This window comes from Lycorma delicatula, chromosome 5, assembly GCF_047948215.1.
Source record: "Lycorma delicatula isolate Av1 chromosome 5, ASM4794821v1, whole genome shotgun sequence".
Lineage (NCBI taxonomy): Eukaryota > Metazoa > Arthropoda > Insecta > Hemiptera > Fulgoridae > Lycorma > Lycorma delicatula.
Genome location: NC_134459.1, coordinates 61,329,427 through 61,352,830, shown reverse-complemented (window position 1 = coordinate 61,352,830; position 23,404 = coordinate 61,329,427). Strand labels below are relative to the sequence as shown.

At 26.2% G+C, this 23,404-nt stretch overlaps 1 protein-coding gene across 2 annotated transcripts in view; it reads left to right on the top strand.

The window, feature by feature from the left end:
- Positions 1 to 23,404, top strand: part of corto (centrosomal and chromosomal factor corto) — a 635,431-nt gene that overhangs the window by 448,118 nt on the left and 163,909 nt on the right. Inside the window, exon 2 of one of the 2 annotated variants that reach the window (XM_075365272.1) lies at positions 16,138 to 16,170. The exons of the other annotated variant lie outside the window; for it this stretch is intronic. Coding sequence (XP_075221387.1) covers positions 16,138 to 16,170 — 33 coding nt within the window. The remainder of the gene's footprint in view (positions 1 to 16,137; positions 16,171 to 23,404) is intronic. 2 annotated transcript variants of the gene reach the window in all.

The following is a 23,404-nucleotide window of genomic DNA, read 5'->3' as shown; positions in this document are numbered from 1 at the left end:
GCTAGAAAACTTACAAATACAGATGATACAAATCGGGATAATTGATCTATCTGTTTCACTTTTATATGAAACGTTAAAATTTTACGAAAGAATTTGAAAGTATTTTGAGATATGTTAAGACAAAATTAAAGTTTTTAACAGTCTATAGGCTTGTAAGATAAAGAATTAAAATTCTCCAATAGCATAGACTCCAAAAGCTTTAAAAGCATTTTTTTTAAATAAATTTATAAAGCATAAATTTATAATAATTTGTGTCTATAATTTTTTTTATGTTATGGAAAGATTGTTAAACAAAATAAAAATGTTTAATGATTTAAGCATTAAACGACTGATTACGGTATTTTGTAGCTGTTAATACGTATATCTGCAGTATATAGCCGTCATTTAATTTTAAAAGCTTAACGGTTGCATTACGACTCAAGGGGTCGGTCGGTCGTGGGGTAGTGGTGTAATGGAATAGATTACGTAATACTGTACTACAAAACATAAAACCCGATGTTATTATGTTTCTACTGATAATTCAATCCCCTCTTATATAGATATTAATATATCGTTAATAATAATAATATTTTACTATGATACAGACATATATTTTGTGTGTGTGTGTGTGTTCATTTGGATTTTGACATGTATTAATATTCTTGTTGAGCCTATTTTAACTATCTCTATTGCTATGGATAATTTTGTTACAGCTTTATTATTAATAATAATAATAATTATTATTATTATTATTTATCCGTTTCTTATCATATAATTTATATTCTTACAAAGATAACATACATGTGGATGGATCGAAGTAATGTGATTTTATTAACATTTCATAAAGTAACAGTAAATTTATCCCTTACACCAAGATCATAAGATAAGAATTTACAATAATTGATCCTTAACTTTTTCGAATTTCTATCCCTTTTTAGGGTGGGAATTTAATTTTCACCCCTTCTATAAAAATATTAAGAATTAAATAACATATTATTAATCCAAAATTCACTTTTTTGTTCTAAGATAATGTTGCTAAACATTTTTTTTAATTACACAAAATATTAATATCTGTGATTTTTTCTAAAATAAATTAAGATGCATGTAATTTTTCCTTCCTTTAAAACTGATAGTATAGCATAGTTGAAAATCAATTAAATCTAAGCTTCCAGCTTGATTTATTTATTTATAAAAAGCTATCAAACTATGTAAATAAATTTTAATTTCAAACCGTTGTTCATCTAGAAGTATATTATTTGTACAATACCCTATTTCATCACCACTCAAAGGAAAAATCGAAAGTGTTGTGATTTATAGTTTTACTGTATTTATAATTATTATTATAATAGTCCACATCATTTTATGATGTAACTTATTTTTAAAAAAATATTAAATTAGTATGTATGTTACACCAAAATTTAATCTGTTTATTCACGCTTTGTGCAAGAACGGCTGGAAAGAGTTTTAGTGAAATTTGTAAGCAAAATTTTAATTTTTTTACTTTACCATATTTAATCATTACCTAACCTGCTTACTTTACCGTTTTAATCTAGTATATATAAGGAACCCTATAATCTAGTTCTTTATATTAAGAGCGTGTGTAACGTATGTGTGTCGCATTGCTTTTGGCCTTATATCTTAGGATTGACCAAATTGACTTCAAATTTAGCTCAAGTACTTCTATACATGAGGCATTGGTCATATTAATTTTTTTCAAAATTCGTTAAGGGATTGCGTAAAATCCAATTTCGATTTTCTTCAGATTCATTAACTTTATTAAACATAACTTTAATTTTATTTTTTTAACTTTATTAAAGCAAATTTGTTACCTGCAATGTATATAAAAAATAATACAATGTTTTTTTAAAAACTCCACCCCCCACATCTTAAAACTATTTTTTTTCTCTTGTTTTTTGCTTTATCTTTCTTCGGTTTAAAGATTTTTCAAAAATTTGTTGAACGTTTATACTTCATATAAAGAGATAGCAAGAAATGTATACATTTTTTGCCCTCTTATTTTTTTTTTTATGCTTTTTTATTTTTAGAACAATACTGCATCTTTTGTTCCATTATATATTCATCTATTTTTTCTCTCACAAAAAAGAAAAACATATCCAGCGAATTATTTTTTAAAACATAACTGGTTTGACTGCAATATTTATTTTAAATCGATTAATTAAACGATCTAGTTTTGTAAATATTAAATTCGTTTTATAAAAATGTCAATGTGTTTTTTTCATACACTTTATGTGCGAGTATTTTTTCTTTTTTTAATCTTATTTTGTTTTTATATTAGTTTTAAACAACTTCTTGTTCTAGATAAAAACAGATAATTTATTTTATCGATTGGAATTATATAAAATTCTGTTTCAACCAATCATACTCATTTTTAAAAATCTTTTTGTTTATAGTAATTTCAAAATAATAGTAATATTAATTTATGACGTAATTATAAACAAAGCAAATGCTATCTTATAAAATTCCAATTTTGAAATTTTTATAAAAATAAAAAAAGCAATTTGGAGTAGAAAAACTATTTTTAAGCGAAGAAAATTTACCATTTCATTCGTTAAAAAGAAACGAGTGTATTTCTCTTTTTTAAATACTGTATTTACAGTAAATGTTTATAGTTTTCAGTAATTAAATGGTTTCAAATAGTTATGGAATGTAAGGTATGCTATAATATAATTTACTACAGAAATTAACTACTGAGAGAACTGATTATTTTTATAATATTCTGTTTGATGTAATATTGTTTTATTAATCTTAAAATACCTTTTAAATTACTAATGTAATTGGAAGTTCATTACCGCTTAGGTGTCAGTGTGTAACCCATAAGTCTTAAATTCTTAATGCAATTTTATGCTCACGGGGTTTTTAAGTTTCAACTTAATATGTTAATTATATGGGTTGATGTACATAATTTTGAGTGGGTAAGTGTACAATAAAACGTATTTTATGTGAGACGTTTATTTTAATTGCATATCATTTTAATCATCGCGATAAAGAAAAAAGTTGTCATTTCGGTTACCTTGATCGTCAAAATGACAGTTCTTCAAAATCTATCAGATTTTTACAAAACTTGAAGAAATACTAGTAATTCGTACATATTTAGCTTCGACTGAATGCAACTCGGTCAAATTTTCATAATTAAACTCAGCCGTTGTTTAAATAACCCACTCTAATTATTCATATTTCATTAAGTTTTGTAAAAATCTGTTAGTTCAATTAAATCTATTCACCATATTGTGTTTTATGTAGTTTTCAATTTTCTTATTTGTTTAAATTTAATTGGTTTCACTGAAATATTATATGAGTGAGTAGGAGATTAGTCCAGTTACATGGACCCTATTATAGTGGGATAACTGACCGCCAGATTGTTCCCTCTAGAGAAAATTAATATTAAGAAAATTGAAAGGAAAGGATATATACAGCCCTTAAATCCTGTAATAGCATGAAGATTTTAAAGAACAAGGAATTATTCGATGTTTCCTGAGTGGATAGAAAAAGATAAAAAGAGTATTATCAGCGGGAGGAAGAAATCGTATTTTAGAAAAAGCTTAGGGAGAAATCGTAAGGGTGACCAAGAATATAGTAGAACACTTGAAGAATCAAGTATATGAAAAACGTATTTTAATAGGATAACGAGTGATTGTAGGTTTGAGATACGGATGGATAAATGCAGTAAGAATCAAGCATGTACTTCATCCAACTCATAGCGTAAAGGATCACATCTCTTAGAATAATTTGATTGCTACTTCAAAATGGGGAATATTTTTCGTAATTAGAAATTAAAAATTTGATATTGGCTACTGCTTTTGATTGTTTTGCGTATATTTATATATATATATATATATATATATATATATAAGCACCACGGGTGATCCAAGCAAAAGTAGTCCTCAGCAGACAACTAACGGTTAGAGCATGAACGGGAGGGAAGGGTGGGACGATTACATGACTCATTGAAGGGTAGTTCTGACATAGGCATTTACGTCTCCTTCCTTTTTTTTCAATTTTCCTCGCCAATGTCCTGTGCGCGAACTTATGATGTTAATGTTTTATTCAATATTCCATATTCTGACTGGGCTACTTTTTCGTAGCCCACCGTATGTATATATATATATATATATATATATATATATATATATATATTACTTCATAGCTCCAAGTATTTATTTTTTATCTTTTTATTAACATTATTTCGAGTTTTTCTGGAGTTTATGTGGGAGGGATTTACCGAGATTTATATGAATGCCCTTGGTTATATATGAACACCAACCGACCCCTACTAGGGAGAAAATAAATTATGGAAATCTGTAGTGATTGGGAAAAACTCATTTCTTGATCGGTTCATTTATGTTAATAATTAACTCATATTTTATTCTCTTTTTGCGTTATATATTTTTTCTTTATATACATTTTTTAACAGTCAAACATTTGAATTTCTATCCTAGCAATTTCTCTTAAAAGAACATCATAAGAAAATAAAATTTAATAAGTCGTTAATTTTTTCCATTTAGATTGTTTTGTACATTTAAGTGTATCAAATTCTTTATTGATTGCTCCTTAATCATACATATATTTGGATCCATTGATGTACTATTGGGGACGACGTATCACGTAACAGAAATCATTTTCAAAAATGTCACTGTGCAACGCTTATTTGAAAAAGTAAGGTGTGAAGTAGTTTCTTGTTGCAATCTTCATCTCCGCGAATATATTGTTGCGTATCAGCTTCCAAAGCCTAGCAAAATAGAATCGATATTTAGCCGCTTCTTCATTCTGTTCATTACAGCAATTTAATAAATAGTGAACATTATTATTATTCTCGGAAAATTAAATTCCGATTGCTGCTTGTATGTCAGGTGTTTTATACTTGCAAATCATCGGTAAGAAATGTTAAGCTGGAAATAAATGTATTTCTTTACCTAGATAAACAGGTTTTTTTTTATTGTTAAATAATTAAGTATATTATAATTATTGAATTGCACTGTTAGCTTTACTTAAATTGTATTTTTATATTATAATTACATGAATTGAAAATAGTTTATTTTATTTTTTTGTATTTTAAACCAATTCTTCCAATCGTAGTTTGTTTATGTTTCTTACAAACGTACTTCAATACAGTTGCTGTTAACTATGATTGATCTATCTTGAAGCTTTTGTAAAAGCTTTCAAACCAAACTAGGATTCGAGGATTCAAACCCAGAATTTTATGGAAATTAAATTAATTGATGTTGTTAACTGTGGTAAAAAATTCTAATTCTTAAATTAATTAGATCTAAATTTTATATATTTGCTACAAAAATTATTATTTAAAATTATATTTATATCAGTTTGAATTAATCACTTAATATATTAAAAATAATTTATGAAAATGTATTTTTTTAAAGTTTTACACAAAACACATCTTGTTTCTATTAATTTAAATAAATATCTAGTTAGTGTAATAGTATAATTACTTTAAAATAGATATTTTATATTCTAATCTTCTACATATTCATAATAACTGGATTAATAAATTTATAAATTTGTTATACTAGTCTAGATTATTGGTATAATTAAGTATTATAAAAGTTAATACAGTAGTAATTAAATTTAACTTTTTAATAATTTTATGAGTTATATTTTATGGTAATAACATATATTAGGTCATTTTTTCCCTCTCACCCTCGCTGTAAAGAGAGCAAAAGTTTTATCATGCGGTAATCTTTATTAAAGTAAATTATGAAATTATTTCTTTACCAAAATACGTATGATTAGTTCATTTTACTATATACATAAATAAATTATAATATTACATTTAATGTTAATTTACTTAGTGTTATTATGGTACTAAATTGAATGGTTAAGAATATAAAAAAGAACTAAAACAGATTACAAATAAAATAAAATGAAAATAAGTTTTAAGATAGCTGATAAATTTTTGTTTTAATATTTATAAATGATGATGAAGTAAAGAAGATAACAATAATAGATTAATAGAACCCAGAATAACTTTTATCCAATAAAAAATCTGTTTTACGTCAAATATGTTGTAGGAATGTATTAAATAATTTTTAAAAGCTATTTATTTATTTATATATTAAAACTGCGAAGCAATTTATAATAGTGGACTGTAAATCGTAGGAACGCTATAAAGGAAAAAAAACAGGTTTTTGAAATATGATATTATTTGTGACTTACAATTCAATTAGGTAGATCCACATGCCTTGAATTCCCTGAATTAGGGATCGTGTTCTTTAGAAAGCGTAAACTTTAGTTTTCATATTTAAAACATTTTTATTGAAGTGTGTATTTATTTCAGTCAACTCAATATAATTTTTTATTAATGAGGTGCATCCAACCCAGATAAAAATCTTTTTACCGGGATTGAAACTCGTTGCTTGGATAAGTCCTAATAACTATTTTGTTGGTTTACGATCAAAGCGATTTAATAAAATTGACTATCTTTTTATATTTTCTCATCGCCATATAATTCTGGCGATACTCTTTGAAAAGTATAAGCTGTTTGAGGTGGTTTGTTGAATGATACGTTAATTTTAAGTATGATATTTTTGTGTCTCGTTAACAATACCTCGATAGGATTTGGAACGCAATCTCCAATTCCGTCCGTAATTAACCAAACTAATATATAACCGCCAAATAAACAAATACCCGTTCGATAAGAAGAATTACTAGCAGCAAGGGACTTTTGTTCAGGCTCTGCGATTAGTAGGGGGGTAGATAAATTTCCTTCTACCCTTGCATTCCGTTCCGTCGGTGGATGATCATTCCTTTCTTACTATCTACTCGTTTTCTTTATCCTTTTTCCCATTTTCAAAAGAATGATGCGAAGATTTGGACAGCTCTTCATTGATTGAAACCGTTCTATATATTTATGAATCTCTAGACTTACTACTTGACTTACTTTTGATGTTTCTGCAATTTGTTGGAAATGATTTTACATATGGTAAATCTGTGGGAATAAACCGGTTTCTATAAGAGTTGGGTAAATCCTAGGTTTTTTATTACATACATAATCCTCTTAAAAGTGTTTTCTTCTTTTCTCCAGTACTTAATTAGTTTTTTTTTTAGATTCTATAAATATGTAGATCAGGCTCACGATAAGTGCTCATTTAAGTCCTAGGGACTTTCAAAGCCTGTATAATCTGTTAGATAGGATTATTTTTCTTCTTAGATGTGTAACAAGATATGCCTATCGGGCAAAATATCTCACTAAACATCTCTAATCTCACGTAAAATGCATTAAAATAAGATAGTTTTAATATAATTTTTTTTTTTAAATCTTGGAAATTATAAAATTCAGTTGAAAAAATGAAGTATTGTTAGAAGTATGTTTTAAGATAAATTATAGAAGATACAAGAAGAACGTTAGAAAATAGAATCAGAGATCAATGAGAAGTCAAGAACTAGGTTGTAGGGTCATGTCTTCAGGCGTTTAGGTTTGGTTAACCTTGTATTACAAGGAAGTTGTAAAGGAAAACAATGATTAGAATATATGAAGCAAATAATTGAGGATGTAACTAATAAATATTTTAAGATTAACACAGAAGATAGGAAATGGAGAATTTCATTCAACCAGTCAAGTGACTGATAGCTGAAAAATGAGGACTACTCTCACTTTCTCTCTCACTCAGTGTCTCTCTCTCTCTCTCTCTCTCTCTCTCTCGCTCTCTGTATATATATATAAAAGCAAATTTAAATTTGCAGTAAATTATTATGTATTATGTCATTACTTATTTTTATTTTAATTTCAATACTCCATTACAAATACATGAAAATTACATAATGAAATAGTAATATTAAAGTAATAAATATATTAGTACCACAATAATTGTAATATGTTATTACTGTATTTGTTGATACACACACACACACATACATATATATATATATATATATATATATATATATATATATATACACACACACACAGACGTGTACAGGCTATTTATATTATATAAACATGTTTGTAATGAGTTTTATAGATAGGTGGTGTTGATATTGTTATAACTTTATTGCACGCGAATGGGCGTGGTTTTTCATTCCCTGGAGAGTAAGTTAACCGTGTTAAGCATGAACTACAAACTTAAGTATGATTTAAATATATTTTTATTTATTTATTTTTTTTATTTTTTTATTTTATCATTGGTTATTATACTACTTTGTAAAAAGTGAAACGTGTTTTAAATATAATATTTAAGGCAAGGTTTTAATTTTTTAATGAATTTATTCATGTGCAATACGCTGTTTGAAAGTTATAGTTGAAATTAATTATAATTGGTCCTGAGAAATATTTTCATATGTTTTTTCCTTCTGCAAATAAATGTATCAATTCTATAATTCAGATAAATGGAGTACATTAAGAACTTATTTCTAATAAATATTTTAAAGGCTAGTTATTTATCAATAAATTACGACTTAATTATAAATTCCAGTAAAATAACTCCGTAGCATGCCGTGGTGGAATAGTAGTGGCTTTGCCTTTAATTCGAAGGTTTTTAGGTTCTAATCTGAGACACGCTTTATATTTTCCACTCATTACAAAATTACATGTTAAATTATGTAAAAATATACACATTAATCGACAGATTTCACTCTGATTTTTTTTTTTTTATAAAATAATATTTCAATAATCATTATTTAAAGCTCCTTTTATGATAACAGAGTACAGATATTTGGTTAAAATTCAGTGGACCTGAAATTAATGTAAGCACATTATTTTAAATTTTTACATCTTAATTAATTACAATTTTCTATATAAAAAAAATTCTCTTCAGTTCGATTTCAAAACGTTTCTGATGTTTTAAACTATTTTCCAACCTATCTTTCCTTAGTAATTTACTATAGAAAATAGGCAGGCCTATGGCCCGCCGCGGCCATATTGAATGTTACATGGTTTATGTTTCATTACACATGATTTTGTTAAATATTTTTGCCAATTGCAACTAAATAACTTTCATAAATTTAGCGTACTGAGAACAATAAAAACTTTTACAAAGAAAGCTTCAAAATCCTGAACATTTTAGCTGTTCCTTGAGCTATGATTTTTTAACACAGCTCCAATGTTTTTATTTTTTATCCACAAAACACAAATATAATTTTAGGTAAATCGTTTGTAACAGGAAGTATAAATCGTTCGAACGAACGAATCATTCGTGCGCTGAGAACAGCCGCCTGGCACACCACCATTGGTCCGCTCTGCGCCTATAACAGTTAAATAAAAATTTGAGCACATACGCGTAACAAAAAACAAACCCAAGCACTACATTTTTTTATGGGAAAGAAAATAACAAATCTTTCATCACAGAGGATAATCTAGAATAATTTTACGATGTATATATATATGTCTACATAAATTAAATTAAGAAATAAGTTTTAAACGGTACATTTGTAACCCCTAACCTACACATTTTTTTTTAATCAGATATATTTATTATTATAAATACTTACACTTTTAAAAAATAATCTTTTAATTAATACATCTTTTATTTGTTGTAAATTATAAACATAATCCTATAAAAATAATAAATATGTTTAATAATTGTTCTAAATGTATGTCAAAGAATTTAACTGTTGTTATATAAGAATAAACGAGATTATTATATTTGAAATGTTGGGGAAAGTAGACTTTATAATTAAATAATCCTTTAAACTGAAATAATTCGTTCATAATAAAAAATAACAACAAAAAGAAACTAACGTCTATTAATACAAACGATCAACAACTTTAAAAACTGAAAATAATTTTTAAAAATAAGTATTGTTAAGCTAATACTTAATAGGCGTTATTATAATTTAACTGATGCATTAGATGCTTTATACCTCTTTCATATTACTGGTAAAATGGTAGAAAAACATTAGTGTTATTATTTTATACTCGTGACACATTTGCTAATGTATATTACTCATGCTATAAAAGTCACATGAGAATAAATAACGGTTTATTATAATTTCTTTTAAAAATAATCATGCCTAAATGAACTGTAATTATCAAAAAATATCGTTTTTATGTAAAAAAAAAATTACTCATATTTTAACTTTAATTAAAAATTCCTGTTGTACGATTTCATTATTTATTTATTATTTTATTATTTATCATAGATGTAAAGAAAAGATCCCTAAAAATCTCATACTTTTGTTTTACATTCTATTATTATTCCATCCTAGTTCTACATCTTTAGAAAATACGTTGATGAATCACAGGAAGTAGATGAGAGTCTTTACACGGAAGAATGGATATTTAATTACATATTTATTTCGGTTTTTAGAGTATTTCATTTCTTTTTTAAGGAATTTCACATTTACCGGAGAAATATTCGTTTCTTAATGAATTTGACAGTCACGCAATTTTTCCAGTATTTCCAAAAAAGATATAGCTTTTAAATGATTTCTAGTTGGAAGTTTATCACTTTTTAATAAATTGCCTATGCAATCACTTTACAGGTTTTAATGAGAAGCCTACAAAGTTTAACATATGTTAATGCGAGGTATGTTATGTTTATCTATTAAAGCACGTAATAGTTCGTACAGTAAAATGTATGTATAAAGCCTGTCTACAGTTTCAAAGAAAATTACCATCAGTTTAACCCTCTAAGAGTTAATATTGCATGTTCTCGAAAATTCAGAACTGTGAGGTTGTTATTTTGTATTTAAAACATGCTAAAGAAAACAGCATGATCTTATTTTAGATTTTAACATATAGAAATTACCGAGGACTCAACTTTTTAATTCTAATGTTCTATATTTCTTTATGAATTATATATTTTTTCGGAAAGTATTTTTTTTTTGAAAGTCAGTTATTTTCAATTGTTTTATGATCAAAACCAAAATTTTAGAGCAGTTCTTTTTACTTATTCAATAGTTAGCATGTATTGCAATTAGATTTCTAGATGAAATTGTTAAAATGATAATGGATCAAACAGAAATATTAATATTTTTGTGTTTTTTCTTTAACTTTAAGAGTGGAACCTATATATAGAAAATTAATTGCCTGAAAGTGTTTAGAATGTGCAGGTTGTATAAAAACCTTTTTACTGTTTAATAGAAAAAACTAAAAAGAAATAATTTTTTAATCTGTTATCGAAATTAGATTAGAAATTGACATAAAAAATAATATTATCGAAGTACTGGGAAGAGTAAAATCCAAGGACTTGTTAATTTTAAAATCTAATTGGAGTGCTTTGTAACCTAAACAAAAAAAAACTTGCAATTTTTGCTAGTAATTAAACCTGCGTCCATCTGTGTGTGTTATGGCTGTACAGTCTATATATTTTAATCCGACAAACGTCACAAAATTCTGGGAATGGATAAGGGTATTTCAAAAAAAGATTTTGAGCTTTTTTTTCAGTTGAATGTTTACTATCTGCAGGAAAAACAATTTTCTGCGGTACTTTTAAGCTCTTTTACACCTAATTGTTGATCAGTGATATGCTATTTATGTTCAGGGTTGAAATACCCCTATCTCTTGTGGGATTTGTGCTGATGGATGGATACCCCTATCTGGAAGTATTTTTTAATTGGGATATTAGTCTCGTTCTGTGATTTCTCTGTAGGTAGATCGTCCCTTGCTTACTATCAGCTCCTTTTCCTTATCTATGCTTGTGTTATGGATGAGATCTATTTGAGTTATTGCGTTTTTTGTGTACTTTGATGAAGATAACTTCTTTTATAAACTTATTCGGAGAATCTACTTTTATATATAGAAACCTAAAGCAGGAAATGTAGTAGTTATCAGATAAATGGGGGTTTCCTAATCATAAAAATACGATATTCCTGTTTAAAATGGGCGCACATTTGTGTATTTATACCGTGAATAAGTTTATTTGGAAATCCCTCCTTCTCAAAAGAAAATATTTCTACTTGTAATCCAGAATGTTTAAAATGAAATTAATGGATAATCTTATGTACAGTTTCATTTTTTACTGGTTTCAAAATGTTATAATTTTTTTACCTAGTCGTGTAAATTATGGTGTTTTTCATGTTGCGGGATATTCTTGTTAAATTTGATATAAATTAGATTTTAACCAAAATGATTTCTTGTAAAAATGAAATTATTTTTAAATTATTGATTTGCATTTAGATTTATAGGTTAACTTATTCTATATCCAATCGCTTATGTGTTAGTAAAATATTGATTAATGTTTTATAATTTTTTTCCCCGTTTAATGGTTTAATAAATCTAATAGAATTGAAGTTTTAGAAGAGGTATTTCAATCTAGGGCTTACTCCAAGTCAAGAGCAATATTGGAGTTATTGGACTTCTCTCTTCCTTTCCCACTTACTCTACTTTTTGTACTGTATTCTTTCTTTTTCCCTTCTCCGGAAATGAGGGCTGTATGGAATGAGATTACTGTGGAAGGGCGTTGCGATCCGATGAGTGAGTCGGGGGTGCAGAATATTCACTTTGTGTGTATGTATATGTCGAATAGAGTAACGCCCTTTGGGAATTTCTTCTTGGTAATGCCTAACTAGAAATATTTTAAAATTATTTTACAGGTAGCTGTTTATTTACATTATTTATGTTATCGTTATATACAGTATTTTTCAATTTAAAAAAATATTTTTACACAGTTTTTCTCTTCGATCTTATATTACGAATAATTTTTATTTTTGCACGAAAAAGGCCCTTTCCGATTTCACGGCTATATGAAGAAATTTTTTCGACACATAAATATGTATAAATTAAATTTCCACATACCAACAATTTAAAAAGTGTAAATCCTACTACTTTCGGAGCTGTTATTCCATCTTCAGGGATTTTCTAAATGATGTTAATTTAAATTCAAATCAATAATAGTTTTTAAATTAAACTGTTATGTTCATAATAGTCGGTTTTCAAGAATAAAATTAATTCTTACGTCACTAAGACAGTAGCACCATGTTTGTAACTATTTTAAAAACGGAAATTTTGTAAAATAAAAAAATCATTTTTTTAGAAAGAAAATTAATGACTGCACATAAAATATTTTTTCGTTTTATTTTATGTTTTTTGTAGTTTATTTATTCAGTTTTTATCATTATTTCTCTTTTTTTTTACATTTTTACAGTTAATGAAAAACTGTTTTTTTTTTGTTTTTTTTTAATTAAACAATCGTTTGTTTTTATGTACGTACACTAAAGTTTTCCATTAGTTTTTCATTTATGCATTTTTTTTTTTTTTTTTGTAATGTAGTTTATTATATTTTTACTGATGAAGGAAAGAGCATGAAAACTTACTTCATGCGTTTCTTTTTAATTATATTTCTTGCTAATTATTAAATGCAAAAAGTTATTTATCGTAATACATATAAATTGTTCTAAATTTTTTAAATATTTAAAAGCATTTTTAAATCTAAATATGATGAAGTTGTTTTTATATAAGTTTATCTTAATTGCTTATTTTATTTCAGTTAACAGTAGTTATACGTTATGTGATGAACTGTTGGACGGAAATTACATTTTTTCTTTCAGAAACTTTTGTAAATTATTTTAAGTAGTATATTCTGTTAGATAAATACGCATTTATTTTAATTTAATTCTTGTATGACGTTTCACCATTAATTATTATTTTTTCACGAAATACAATCCAAACGTTTTTTTATTTCAATATAATCATTTGCAATTGATCTCTAAGCTAATTTCCAGATATTAGAAACAATTTTTTTTATTTTTCAAATACTTATTTATTCGCTTTAAAATATTTCAAATTAAAATAACATTCTGTGTTTCGTTAAATGATTAAATTATTTACTAGATACATTATTCTCTTTATTTAAAAATTAACCAGCCGTTCTATATCTTTGCAGATATCTTTTTAATAATTTTTAATTATATTGTTAATTTATACGTCTGACATGTCCAAAAAAATATAAAAAAATAATTACTAGGCTTTGTATATGAGCCGCATTGCAGTTTAGCCAAGCGTGGCTGAAATTTCAGTCTTGTGTAACTGCAGTACTAGTAACTGCTTTGTATACTAAGCGTAGTGACTGGGTTGGTTTTAATCTGGCAGACGTCCAGATGTGTAGTTTGGTATCTTGAAGAACGGTCAGACAGACTTACGGTCTTAGATCAATGTTAAATAGTAGTATTGGCTTTTAACGCAACTGGGAATTTAATCTTTCAGTCGCGTTGAACATTCTTATTCTTAGTTGGTATACGATTATAGTCGCCAACTGAAATTCTGGTCGGTTGACATAAGCTATCATTCTCATTTTAATGCTTTTTTTGCTTTAACTTATCCTATAATTCTATCGGTTTGGGACTATTGCGTGCCTTCTTTTAATAAATTTTTATTTGTCAAGTCAAATTAAGTCATAAATAACTGATTGTAATGTTTATTTTCAAGAAATTCAGCGTAAATTTGGGCTTTATCGATGATAAAACAATTACGTTTCAAGAGTTGATAAACTATAGTTTTTAAAAAAAATGTCTCGTAACAGTTGTTTTAATTTGTACAAGTTAGAAAGTATTATTAGTAAACTATACCATCTTAATTTTAGTGACTAATACTAACAAACAAACGAACAAACTTTAAACGAATTCGATACTTTACTTAACAAGAAAGCTATAGCGATATTTTATTTTTTCGAAAAGGTCACCCCCATTTCCACCTCACATGGTCCGATTTTGGCCCTTAAGGGAACTTGACCGAGATTTTGGAACGATTTATTTTGAAGAAACAATTTGAAAGTGACAGGCGCAAAATTACGATAGTTTTCGTATCTAAAAGAAAGTGAAAATAAAAAAAAAAATATATATATATATATAAACTGTATATACAGACTTTTGAGCCGACAGTGGTTTTGGGGTCTGAGGGATGTGAAACGCAAAGATATGTCGAAATTTTGCGGAAGTCGGATCATGGACCCATTACAATAGGTAGCTTTTTTATGAAATTTACCTATAAGCATCTGAAATTGTTTTTTTAATCGCTCTTTGATCAAGAGTAACTACAGAAATTAATTTTTTTGAGAGCTTCTGCAGGTGTATTTTTTATTTAATCTTTTAATTTTAAAGTTTTCAAAAAAAAATGAAATCTAGATTTGTAATTTCCGTACTGTTGCTTATATATTTATTAGAAAATTTAAAGTTCCTTAGTTTTCCATTGAAAATTGTATTATCATCGTAAACGTTTTATGTTTTGAGAGAGTAATAATATCCCCAGTATTTTGTGATGCATCCAACATTGAACTTTAGCCTTTTCTGCAGTTTTAATTTCTATTTACCAGGGTCGTTCTCAATTTGGCTTAGAGATGACGCACTGAGTATCATCAAATTACTATGATATTTGTCAAGTATGATCCTTGATGTTTCAAATGGCTGATTTTAATTGATTATCCGTGGCGATCAAGTAAAACTGAAAAATTTTGACAGATATGAAAAATGGATTAAGTTGAAGTTCCAGCTATTATAAAGTATTATTTCAAGTTTTTTTTACAAACAAATATAGTTATTTTCCATGAATTATGCTTCAAAGAGCTTCCAAATTCTCCGTATTACCGGATTTTTCTCTCACCGATTACTTCCTCTTCCCATACTAAAGAAATGGCTCGTTGAACAAAGATTTATTTCAAATTATGTGGTTAAAGCTGAGACCACCTCTTATGATCAGAGTTGGAAAAATCACATTATATTGAGGGTATTATAATGCTAGAATGTTGTTGATCTAAATGTATGGAAATGTAAGGTTGAAGGTTGTAATTTTGAATAACAAATAAAAATTCCTGAAAAATTTTGTGTTTTCCTTGTCATCCCGAAAGTTTTCGAACGGTTCTCGTATTCAAGTGTTTGTCTTACAGTAATGTGTAGGATAAACTAAACTTTCTATGGTGGTAAATGTCATCATTAAATTAAACTTTTTAATTTCAATTTTTACCAGTTATTTTATTATTACTTAACTGTAATAAACGTAACTCTTTCATAGAATTTAATTTTTTATTTTTGCATATGAAAATTACCTTTTTTTATAACAAAATAAGTTTAAAAAATATAATTTCCTCAATTGTGAAATTACAAATCTTTAAAAAATGTTTGTGATTAATTATTTAGTAAAGTAATACATTTTTATATAATTGTAATATTTTTATTAAATACACCAATGAATTTTTTTTTTATAATTTATTACAGATAATTATGTGTAAACTATAATAAAATGTAATACTGTTACAGGTATTGGACACACGACTGTTCTAAAAAGATCTAGTGAGTTCACTTTTTTCATTTTATTTTTTTTTAATATTAATTTAATTCATAGAATAGAATTTTAGAATTAACAAATTCTATAATTGAAGTGTCACGTTTTACAAATTTTCCAACAAAGAGAGTTTAAATTTACAATATAAAACTAATATCTGAATAGTGAACTCATTGCTATGGCATTAATTATTTTTTTCTTTGAGTCGTAATTACTTTGCAAATTTTATAGCATGTGAGTGTATTATAGCGTATGAATATGCATATATCGGATTAGGAATGTGTTCATACGTAGCCTGCTTTTGTTCTGTTTTCTTGGAAGGCAGAATAATTGTAAACAGTCGTAATAAACAAGCGTTTAATTAAAACAAATAAAAATAAAGATGCAAAATGGCATACAAAATGTGAAATAGTTAATTAAAATTCTAAAAATACGTATCATAATAAAACAATATTTATCATTGACTATACAAAATTGTAAAATATGACACTTTAATTAAAAAGAAACCTAAAACATTATAAAAATTTGGACTAACCGCCATAATAAATATAAAATAATTAATAGAAATTTGTAAAGGTAAGTTTATAGCCATAACAGTATTGCTAACCTGACAGAAAATTCATTGATGAGAAGATATTCTTGTTCTTCACAATCAGAGATAGACATGCTCTATTGTTCCCTTATAATATAATATTAAAAAGACCTATAACTATGCACACAGCTTGTTTTTATTTTGGACTGCCCATCAGACAAAATAGATTGTCATGAAACACATACTGATGTCAAAAACTAATAGCCTTAAAATTGAATTTAACCTGTTTTCCTCTTGTATCCTTCAAACTAAAAATTATACAATATTTATATGTGTCTTATTTTAAATTTTACTGTTACTTTTTGGGATGAAAGTGGCTCAATCACTGTTGCTTTCTCTGATAGTAATAATGTTTGAAGCTTTTAAAGCATTTGGTTTATAAATCATATTTATGGAAAGGGTCGGTAATTTTTTACCTCACTTTAAAGCAGCTCATATTTCTCGTTAAAATAAGTCTTTTGGATATCCGAGAATCTAATAAATTAATTTATAACTTCAGTTATTAAACAAGAAAGTGAGGAAGTTCAAAGTTAATAAAAACTTTCTATTTATTCATAATATGAGAAAATTACGAATTTATCTGTTTTTTTTTTTTGTTTTTAAAAAATATATAATAATAATTTTATATATACCGTTTTTTAAATACATAATTTTATTCGCGTTAAAATATGTGTATGTATATTTACATTCACGAACACACTTTTTAATTTTAGCTGTAGTAGTAGTAGTAGTAGTAGTAGTAGTAGTAGTAGTAGTAGTAGTAGTAGTAGCAGTACAAAAAAATGCGTAGGTTGTGGTATGGAAAGAATCAATAACAAAATTTTAGTTTTGAAATGCTTAGTTTTAAGTTTCTACGTTTTGACTTTCTAGTTTGGTATTTTAAAACTGTTGGTTTGTGTTTAAACAACTTAACCTTATTTTATACAAGTCGTAAACATTCCATCACCTTTGCAAATGGAGGGGATTAAGTTTCTGTACACACATACACAGAAAGAGAGAGATAGATTGAGAGAAAAAGAGAGGGAGAGAGATTAGTAAGTTTAAATACAAATAAATATTTATGTATATTTTTTGTCACATTTATATTATAACTGACACTAATGTGCTTAACACGTTTACAATATATTTATTGTAACTGACGTTTTGTAGATACGCGGTAATGGAATGAGTTAAACATTCATGAGGTACTACGTCTACATTCTTTAGTCCTTGGAAGTTGGGCTATACGTTGTATTTGCATGATAACCTTTGTCACATCACACCAAAAGTAATTGAATATTTATTTGTTTGTATACAATTACTTGTAAATTATACACTAATGTATTTGTTATATTTTCCTTTTTATGCATATCTTACCATAAAAGGTTATGTATTAGGTATAACCACGAGAAGTTGTCAGAAAAAAAAATAATTAAAGAACTATTGAAAGCCATTTTAAGTCATAAGTCATTTTATAAAAAAAAGGGGAAAAAAATATATATTTTTTTTCAAATCCCTGAATTTTGAATTTTTTTACGGTAATTTTTACATTTCATTTATCACAAATTTATTTTTATATTTTATAACAAAAGTATTGCTATCTATTAAAAAATTTCCTCCTTCAGTTTTATCGATGTTTAAGGCTGCTTTATTTAAAATAATATTAAAATACTGTCTTTTCAAGGCTATATAACTGTTGTACCTTGTTTAGTTTTATATTTCAAAAAACATTATAATCTAAAATTGTGAAATTTGATGTGGTAACTTATGTATTAAGAAGATTAATCCTTTTAATTCATTAAAAAAGGTAGACTCTAGGGAAGGAGAATATTTGGGTGGTGTTTTATCATGAGGGGCGTTGGAATTCAAAATTACATAAAATATCAATTTTTTTTCATTTTTTTACTAGCCTTTTCTGTGTGGATAACACTGAAACTAGCTTCTTATATCTTAGGAATGTGTTAATATTAATAAAAAATTCAAATAAATACTTTAGTTTTATATCTTAGACGATTTAAACTTTAAAAATATTAATAATTTGGTATTTTACAATAAAGTCAATCCCTTGTATAAGTTTTCTTTATTAATTGTGAAAGTTTGTATTTGTTTTTTGTCGTCAATCGTTTTACTACTTGCATTTCTCCATTCCTTTTTATTCTCTATACAAAACTATTATTAACCTCATTATACCTTTTAAAATCCACATTCTCAATTATTTATTTCAAATATTTAACCTTCGTCTTACTTTGCTAGATTTACCGTCTACACTTTCTTGTAGAATCAAATCCATTAACTTTAATGTCTGGACCTACAGCTTTGTTTTTCCTTTTTTCTGGCACAAACGTTTTTCCCCAGATCTTAAAACCCTGTTCTCTTTCTGTTTTATTAACACTCTTTATTTTCAAGATCTTTTTCTAACAATACGTTTTTAACTTGTCTATTCTATGTTTTTCTCATTTTTTAATTGTCTGTTTCGCTATCATGAAGCAATGCTGCATGAAAATATTTTAAAGAAATTCTTTCTTCGTGTTAAGTTTATATTTGATTAATTAAATTTATTTTTTCCATAAAATCTTTTCGAATTTTTTTTGTCTTTTCGTAACTTTTTTACAAATCCATCCTTTGTTATTTTACTGTGTAAATAACCTAACTTTTTACTTCTGGAATAATTAACAAAAAGTCTTACTTCTTTAAATAAATGTATTAATATTATACTTTTTATGGTATTTCTTTACCTCTGTTTCACCCTTTTTATTTTAAAATTGAGTTTTTTCTAACAATAAATCTGTACATTGACTACTTCTAATTCATCATTACTTTCAACAAAATACCATTCTCATTAACGAATTTTAAGTTATTTATTTTATGCCCTTTTCCCGTTACTCCTTACCAAAATTTATTTAAAATTTTGTATGTCATCTTCTATATAAATATTGAAAAGTAAAGTATATAGATTATGTCATTGTCCTTTCTTCATCTTCTACAATTTATCATCCCTATCTGATTGAAATAAAACTTCTAAGTAGCTTTTTCTTTATATTTCAATCTTATATTTCCAAAAAAATCATAAAAATTCTACTTTTCTTTTGTTTATTTAAAAATTTATTAGTGTTATGCATCATAATTTTTAGATGTTTTCTTCAACCGACTTTCTAAAATAGATTTAATGCTAATATTCCTTCTCGTATTCTCATAATTTTTCTTAAAAACCAATCGGTCTTTATCACCTTTCGTTTTATTTTTACATTCGTGTTAATAATTTTGAAACACAGTGTTAAATTTATAATGCGTTAACAATTACGTTTTTCTGTTCATTCTTTCTTTGGTACTATAAAAATAATATTTTTATTAGAAAATCCTTTTCTAATCTCGTAAATCTTGCATTCTTTGTTTTCTGTTCGAGATATAACAATAATCTATCGTATAAAACAGTTACCCATCCGTAAAAAAAGTATAGGTTTTTTAAAAATAGATTGTATTTTTTTTAAATATAAGAAATATTTGAAAGCTTTATTTTTTGTGATTGAAGTGTACGATTTAAGTCTTAAAAAAAGAAACATATGTAATATTGTACTCTTACAATATTACAACATTTTTTTCATCGTTTAACCTTGCTTTGAATCGAGTTAAAAAAAAAAACAAGCAAAAGAATATTTATTTTTGAGCTAGTATGTATGAAGCAGGTGAATTAACACACCTGGCAGCGATTGTATCTCTTGCATACAATAAAGTACTGTGATAGGCGATGAGGAAATAGTATTGTATATATATATATATATATATATATATATATACACATGTCATTGTAAGGCTCGAACGAACGAATTGATGAGACAGGAAAAGAGCGGAAGGGGTGTAAAAGGGAGGAGAAAACATTATAGATGAGCAAGAGAGGGGGGGATCATTTGGCCCCTATCCACACATACAAAACTATATTATAAAACGAGTAGAGGGGTTGATAGGAGGGAGTGGGTATAAAGCGGGCACATTATATACCGAGTAATGGGCACCCATATCGCGCAAACGCTTATAACAATATCCTATTTGTATCACACTATCCCTAACGGGCCATTAACTTCAAAGTCCGAATAGCATGAGTCAGACCCTGACAACGAACGCTACCAGTACGGTTCGGTAACAACAACACTACATAATATTACTCGGCTACCCATTATATTCTCTGCCCCGTGTACCCGTTGTGTAGATAGACATAACATTATCTTTATATTCTAAAACGTATATCCAACACCTACCGGGTCTGACACGAACAAGGCATACCTTGGCTTGGCACTCCGTAGCAAAACAACATAAACACTTAACATAGCACGCCCGCTCGACTGCCTGCTTGACTTTATAACAAAACTAACCGGTCCACGCTCATTATAGTTTCATGATACCCGAAAGCGACTTGACTTTAAACAAAAGAAGGTAAAAACTTTAAAAAAAGAAAAACATATAGAATTAAGATTACAAAGCAAAAGAACAAAAGAAATAAAAAGAAGTATTTCGTTAAAGATTTAGAATGCTAAACAGTAATGGGAATTTAAATCTAAATATTCATGAAAGCTTTATCGGTTTTTGAATAAAACTTGTGGAATAATTTACTTTTGATTTTCATTCAAAATTAAGCCTAACAGCATTTAAAAAATATGTTTAAAACGTACATTTTGTTTATTTTTTTAAAACGTTTTAACATTTTTTTGTCTAAAATCCAACATGTAACATTTATGTAATAAATAACATTTATCTTTAAAATAAAATTCCCCAGTTGATTTTTTTTTTTTTCATTGTCTTGATACTTCTGAAAGAGTGCTGTTAATACGACCAACTACCAAATCATTATTACACCGGTTATTAAGATATAAAATTGGTTAAAAGTAAAATAAACATTTTATTGAATTTCAAACCTGTTTTGCATTACTTATCTGTTATAATAATAACGATACTGATCTAATGACCAATTCACAAATTTCGACTTTTGTTTCTCTTTTCATCATTATGAGTTTGAAAAATAAAACAGTATATAAAAAATATAATAAATAAAATATATAAAAAATAATAATATATAAAAAATATAATATATAAAAAATAAAATAGTATATATAGTTTTTTCTTTAACTCTAAATTTTATAATTGTTCTTTTAAATTTGTTGGAAAATTTTAAATGCCTTAATAATGACTATAGTATATTTTTTACAATGGGTTGCTTCTGGATAGTAAATAATTTTATTTCTACTTTTAAGATTCCCGTGTACGTCCTACAGAAAACCTTCGTTTTTTATGTAGCTTTAAAACATAGGCTTGTAATATTTTCATAGTTAATAAAATGAAATTATATTACAGAAAAAATAAAATTTTATTTGGGTATTATTGATTTTGATATTACAAAATAAATATACAAAAAAATAGTCGGTTTAAACTATGCTATGCTAAACTATTTAAACTATATATATTTTAATGAGCCACATCTTAAATGATTTTAGTCTTGTAATATTCTAACATAATACAATTCATTTGCGATTCCGAGCTTTCTGTAGTATATAATTTTTTTATATAGCTTCTTTATAATTTACATTTTATTGTTGTAATTTTGTGTCCTAGTGACAAAAAAAAATTAAATTCAGAATTACATTGTGCTTATCATAACAAATGAGAACGTTTTATAATTATTCGGTAATACTGTAAACTGTGGTAATTAAGAAAAATAAGTGTTATAAATTACTGTATACAATATAAATATGCAGTTTTATAAAACGTGCAATAAAACATGAGATCTTGTTATAACTACTTGCAAAATATTATGTTACCATTTAACACATTTTATTTACGAGTGAAACATTAAAAAAAATTATTATTCAGTTACACATGTTGTTTTTTTTACATGGAAAATTTTATAAAACAAAAACAAAAAACATTTAATATACATCCATTATGACAAATGTAAAAAAAAAAAGAAATATGTAGTTTCTTTTTAAAGTAACAAATATGAGGTAAAAATAATATAAAAAAACAAAATTTATAAAAATAAAATATTTAAATTATTTTATAACAAAATATACTCCACGCCAACCTTCAAACAATTTTTCTAATATATTTTTTATTTCTTTAAAAAAAAAATATATATTTCATAGCATTTTTGATTTATCTGTAGATCGTATATCTACATTTTATTTTCTTAACATTCTGAGTAATCTACTTTAATTACTTTATCTTTTTATTTCATGCATAAATGTAGATAATTAGTCCATTTGTTTGCGTAACATACAAATACTAATGGAAAATGAAAATCTTAAAAATGCAAAATAGATTTACATTAGGCAGTATGGCCCAGTATAAACATAAATAACCCCGATTCGTTTCTCCATGACAAAAATTGGAATTTTACTCTGATATATTATACCAATAAAAATTCATATAATAAAATTAAATCTCATAAAATTTAAAACAGGTATTTAAAATTTAGATAGGAAACTTCTTATTAACCAAAATATATTTATTTCTATAATATATATTCCCTAAAATTTTATTATCAATTTCATAAGAAACAATCTTTGAAAATTTAAAAGATTTTCTGCGTGAGTAATATCGATTTAAATTGCTGAAATATATTGAAGAACAACTATATTTTATACAATCATTGATATAAAATGAGAGAAATTAAATCTAATATA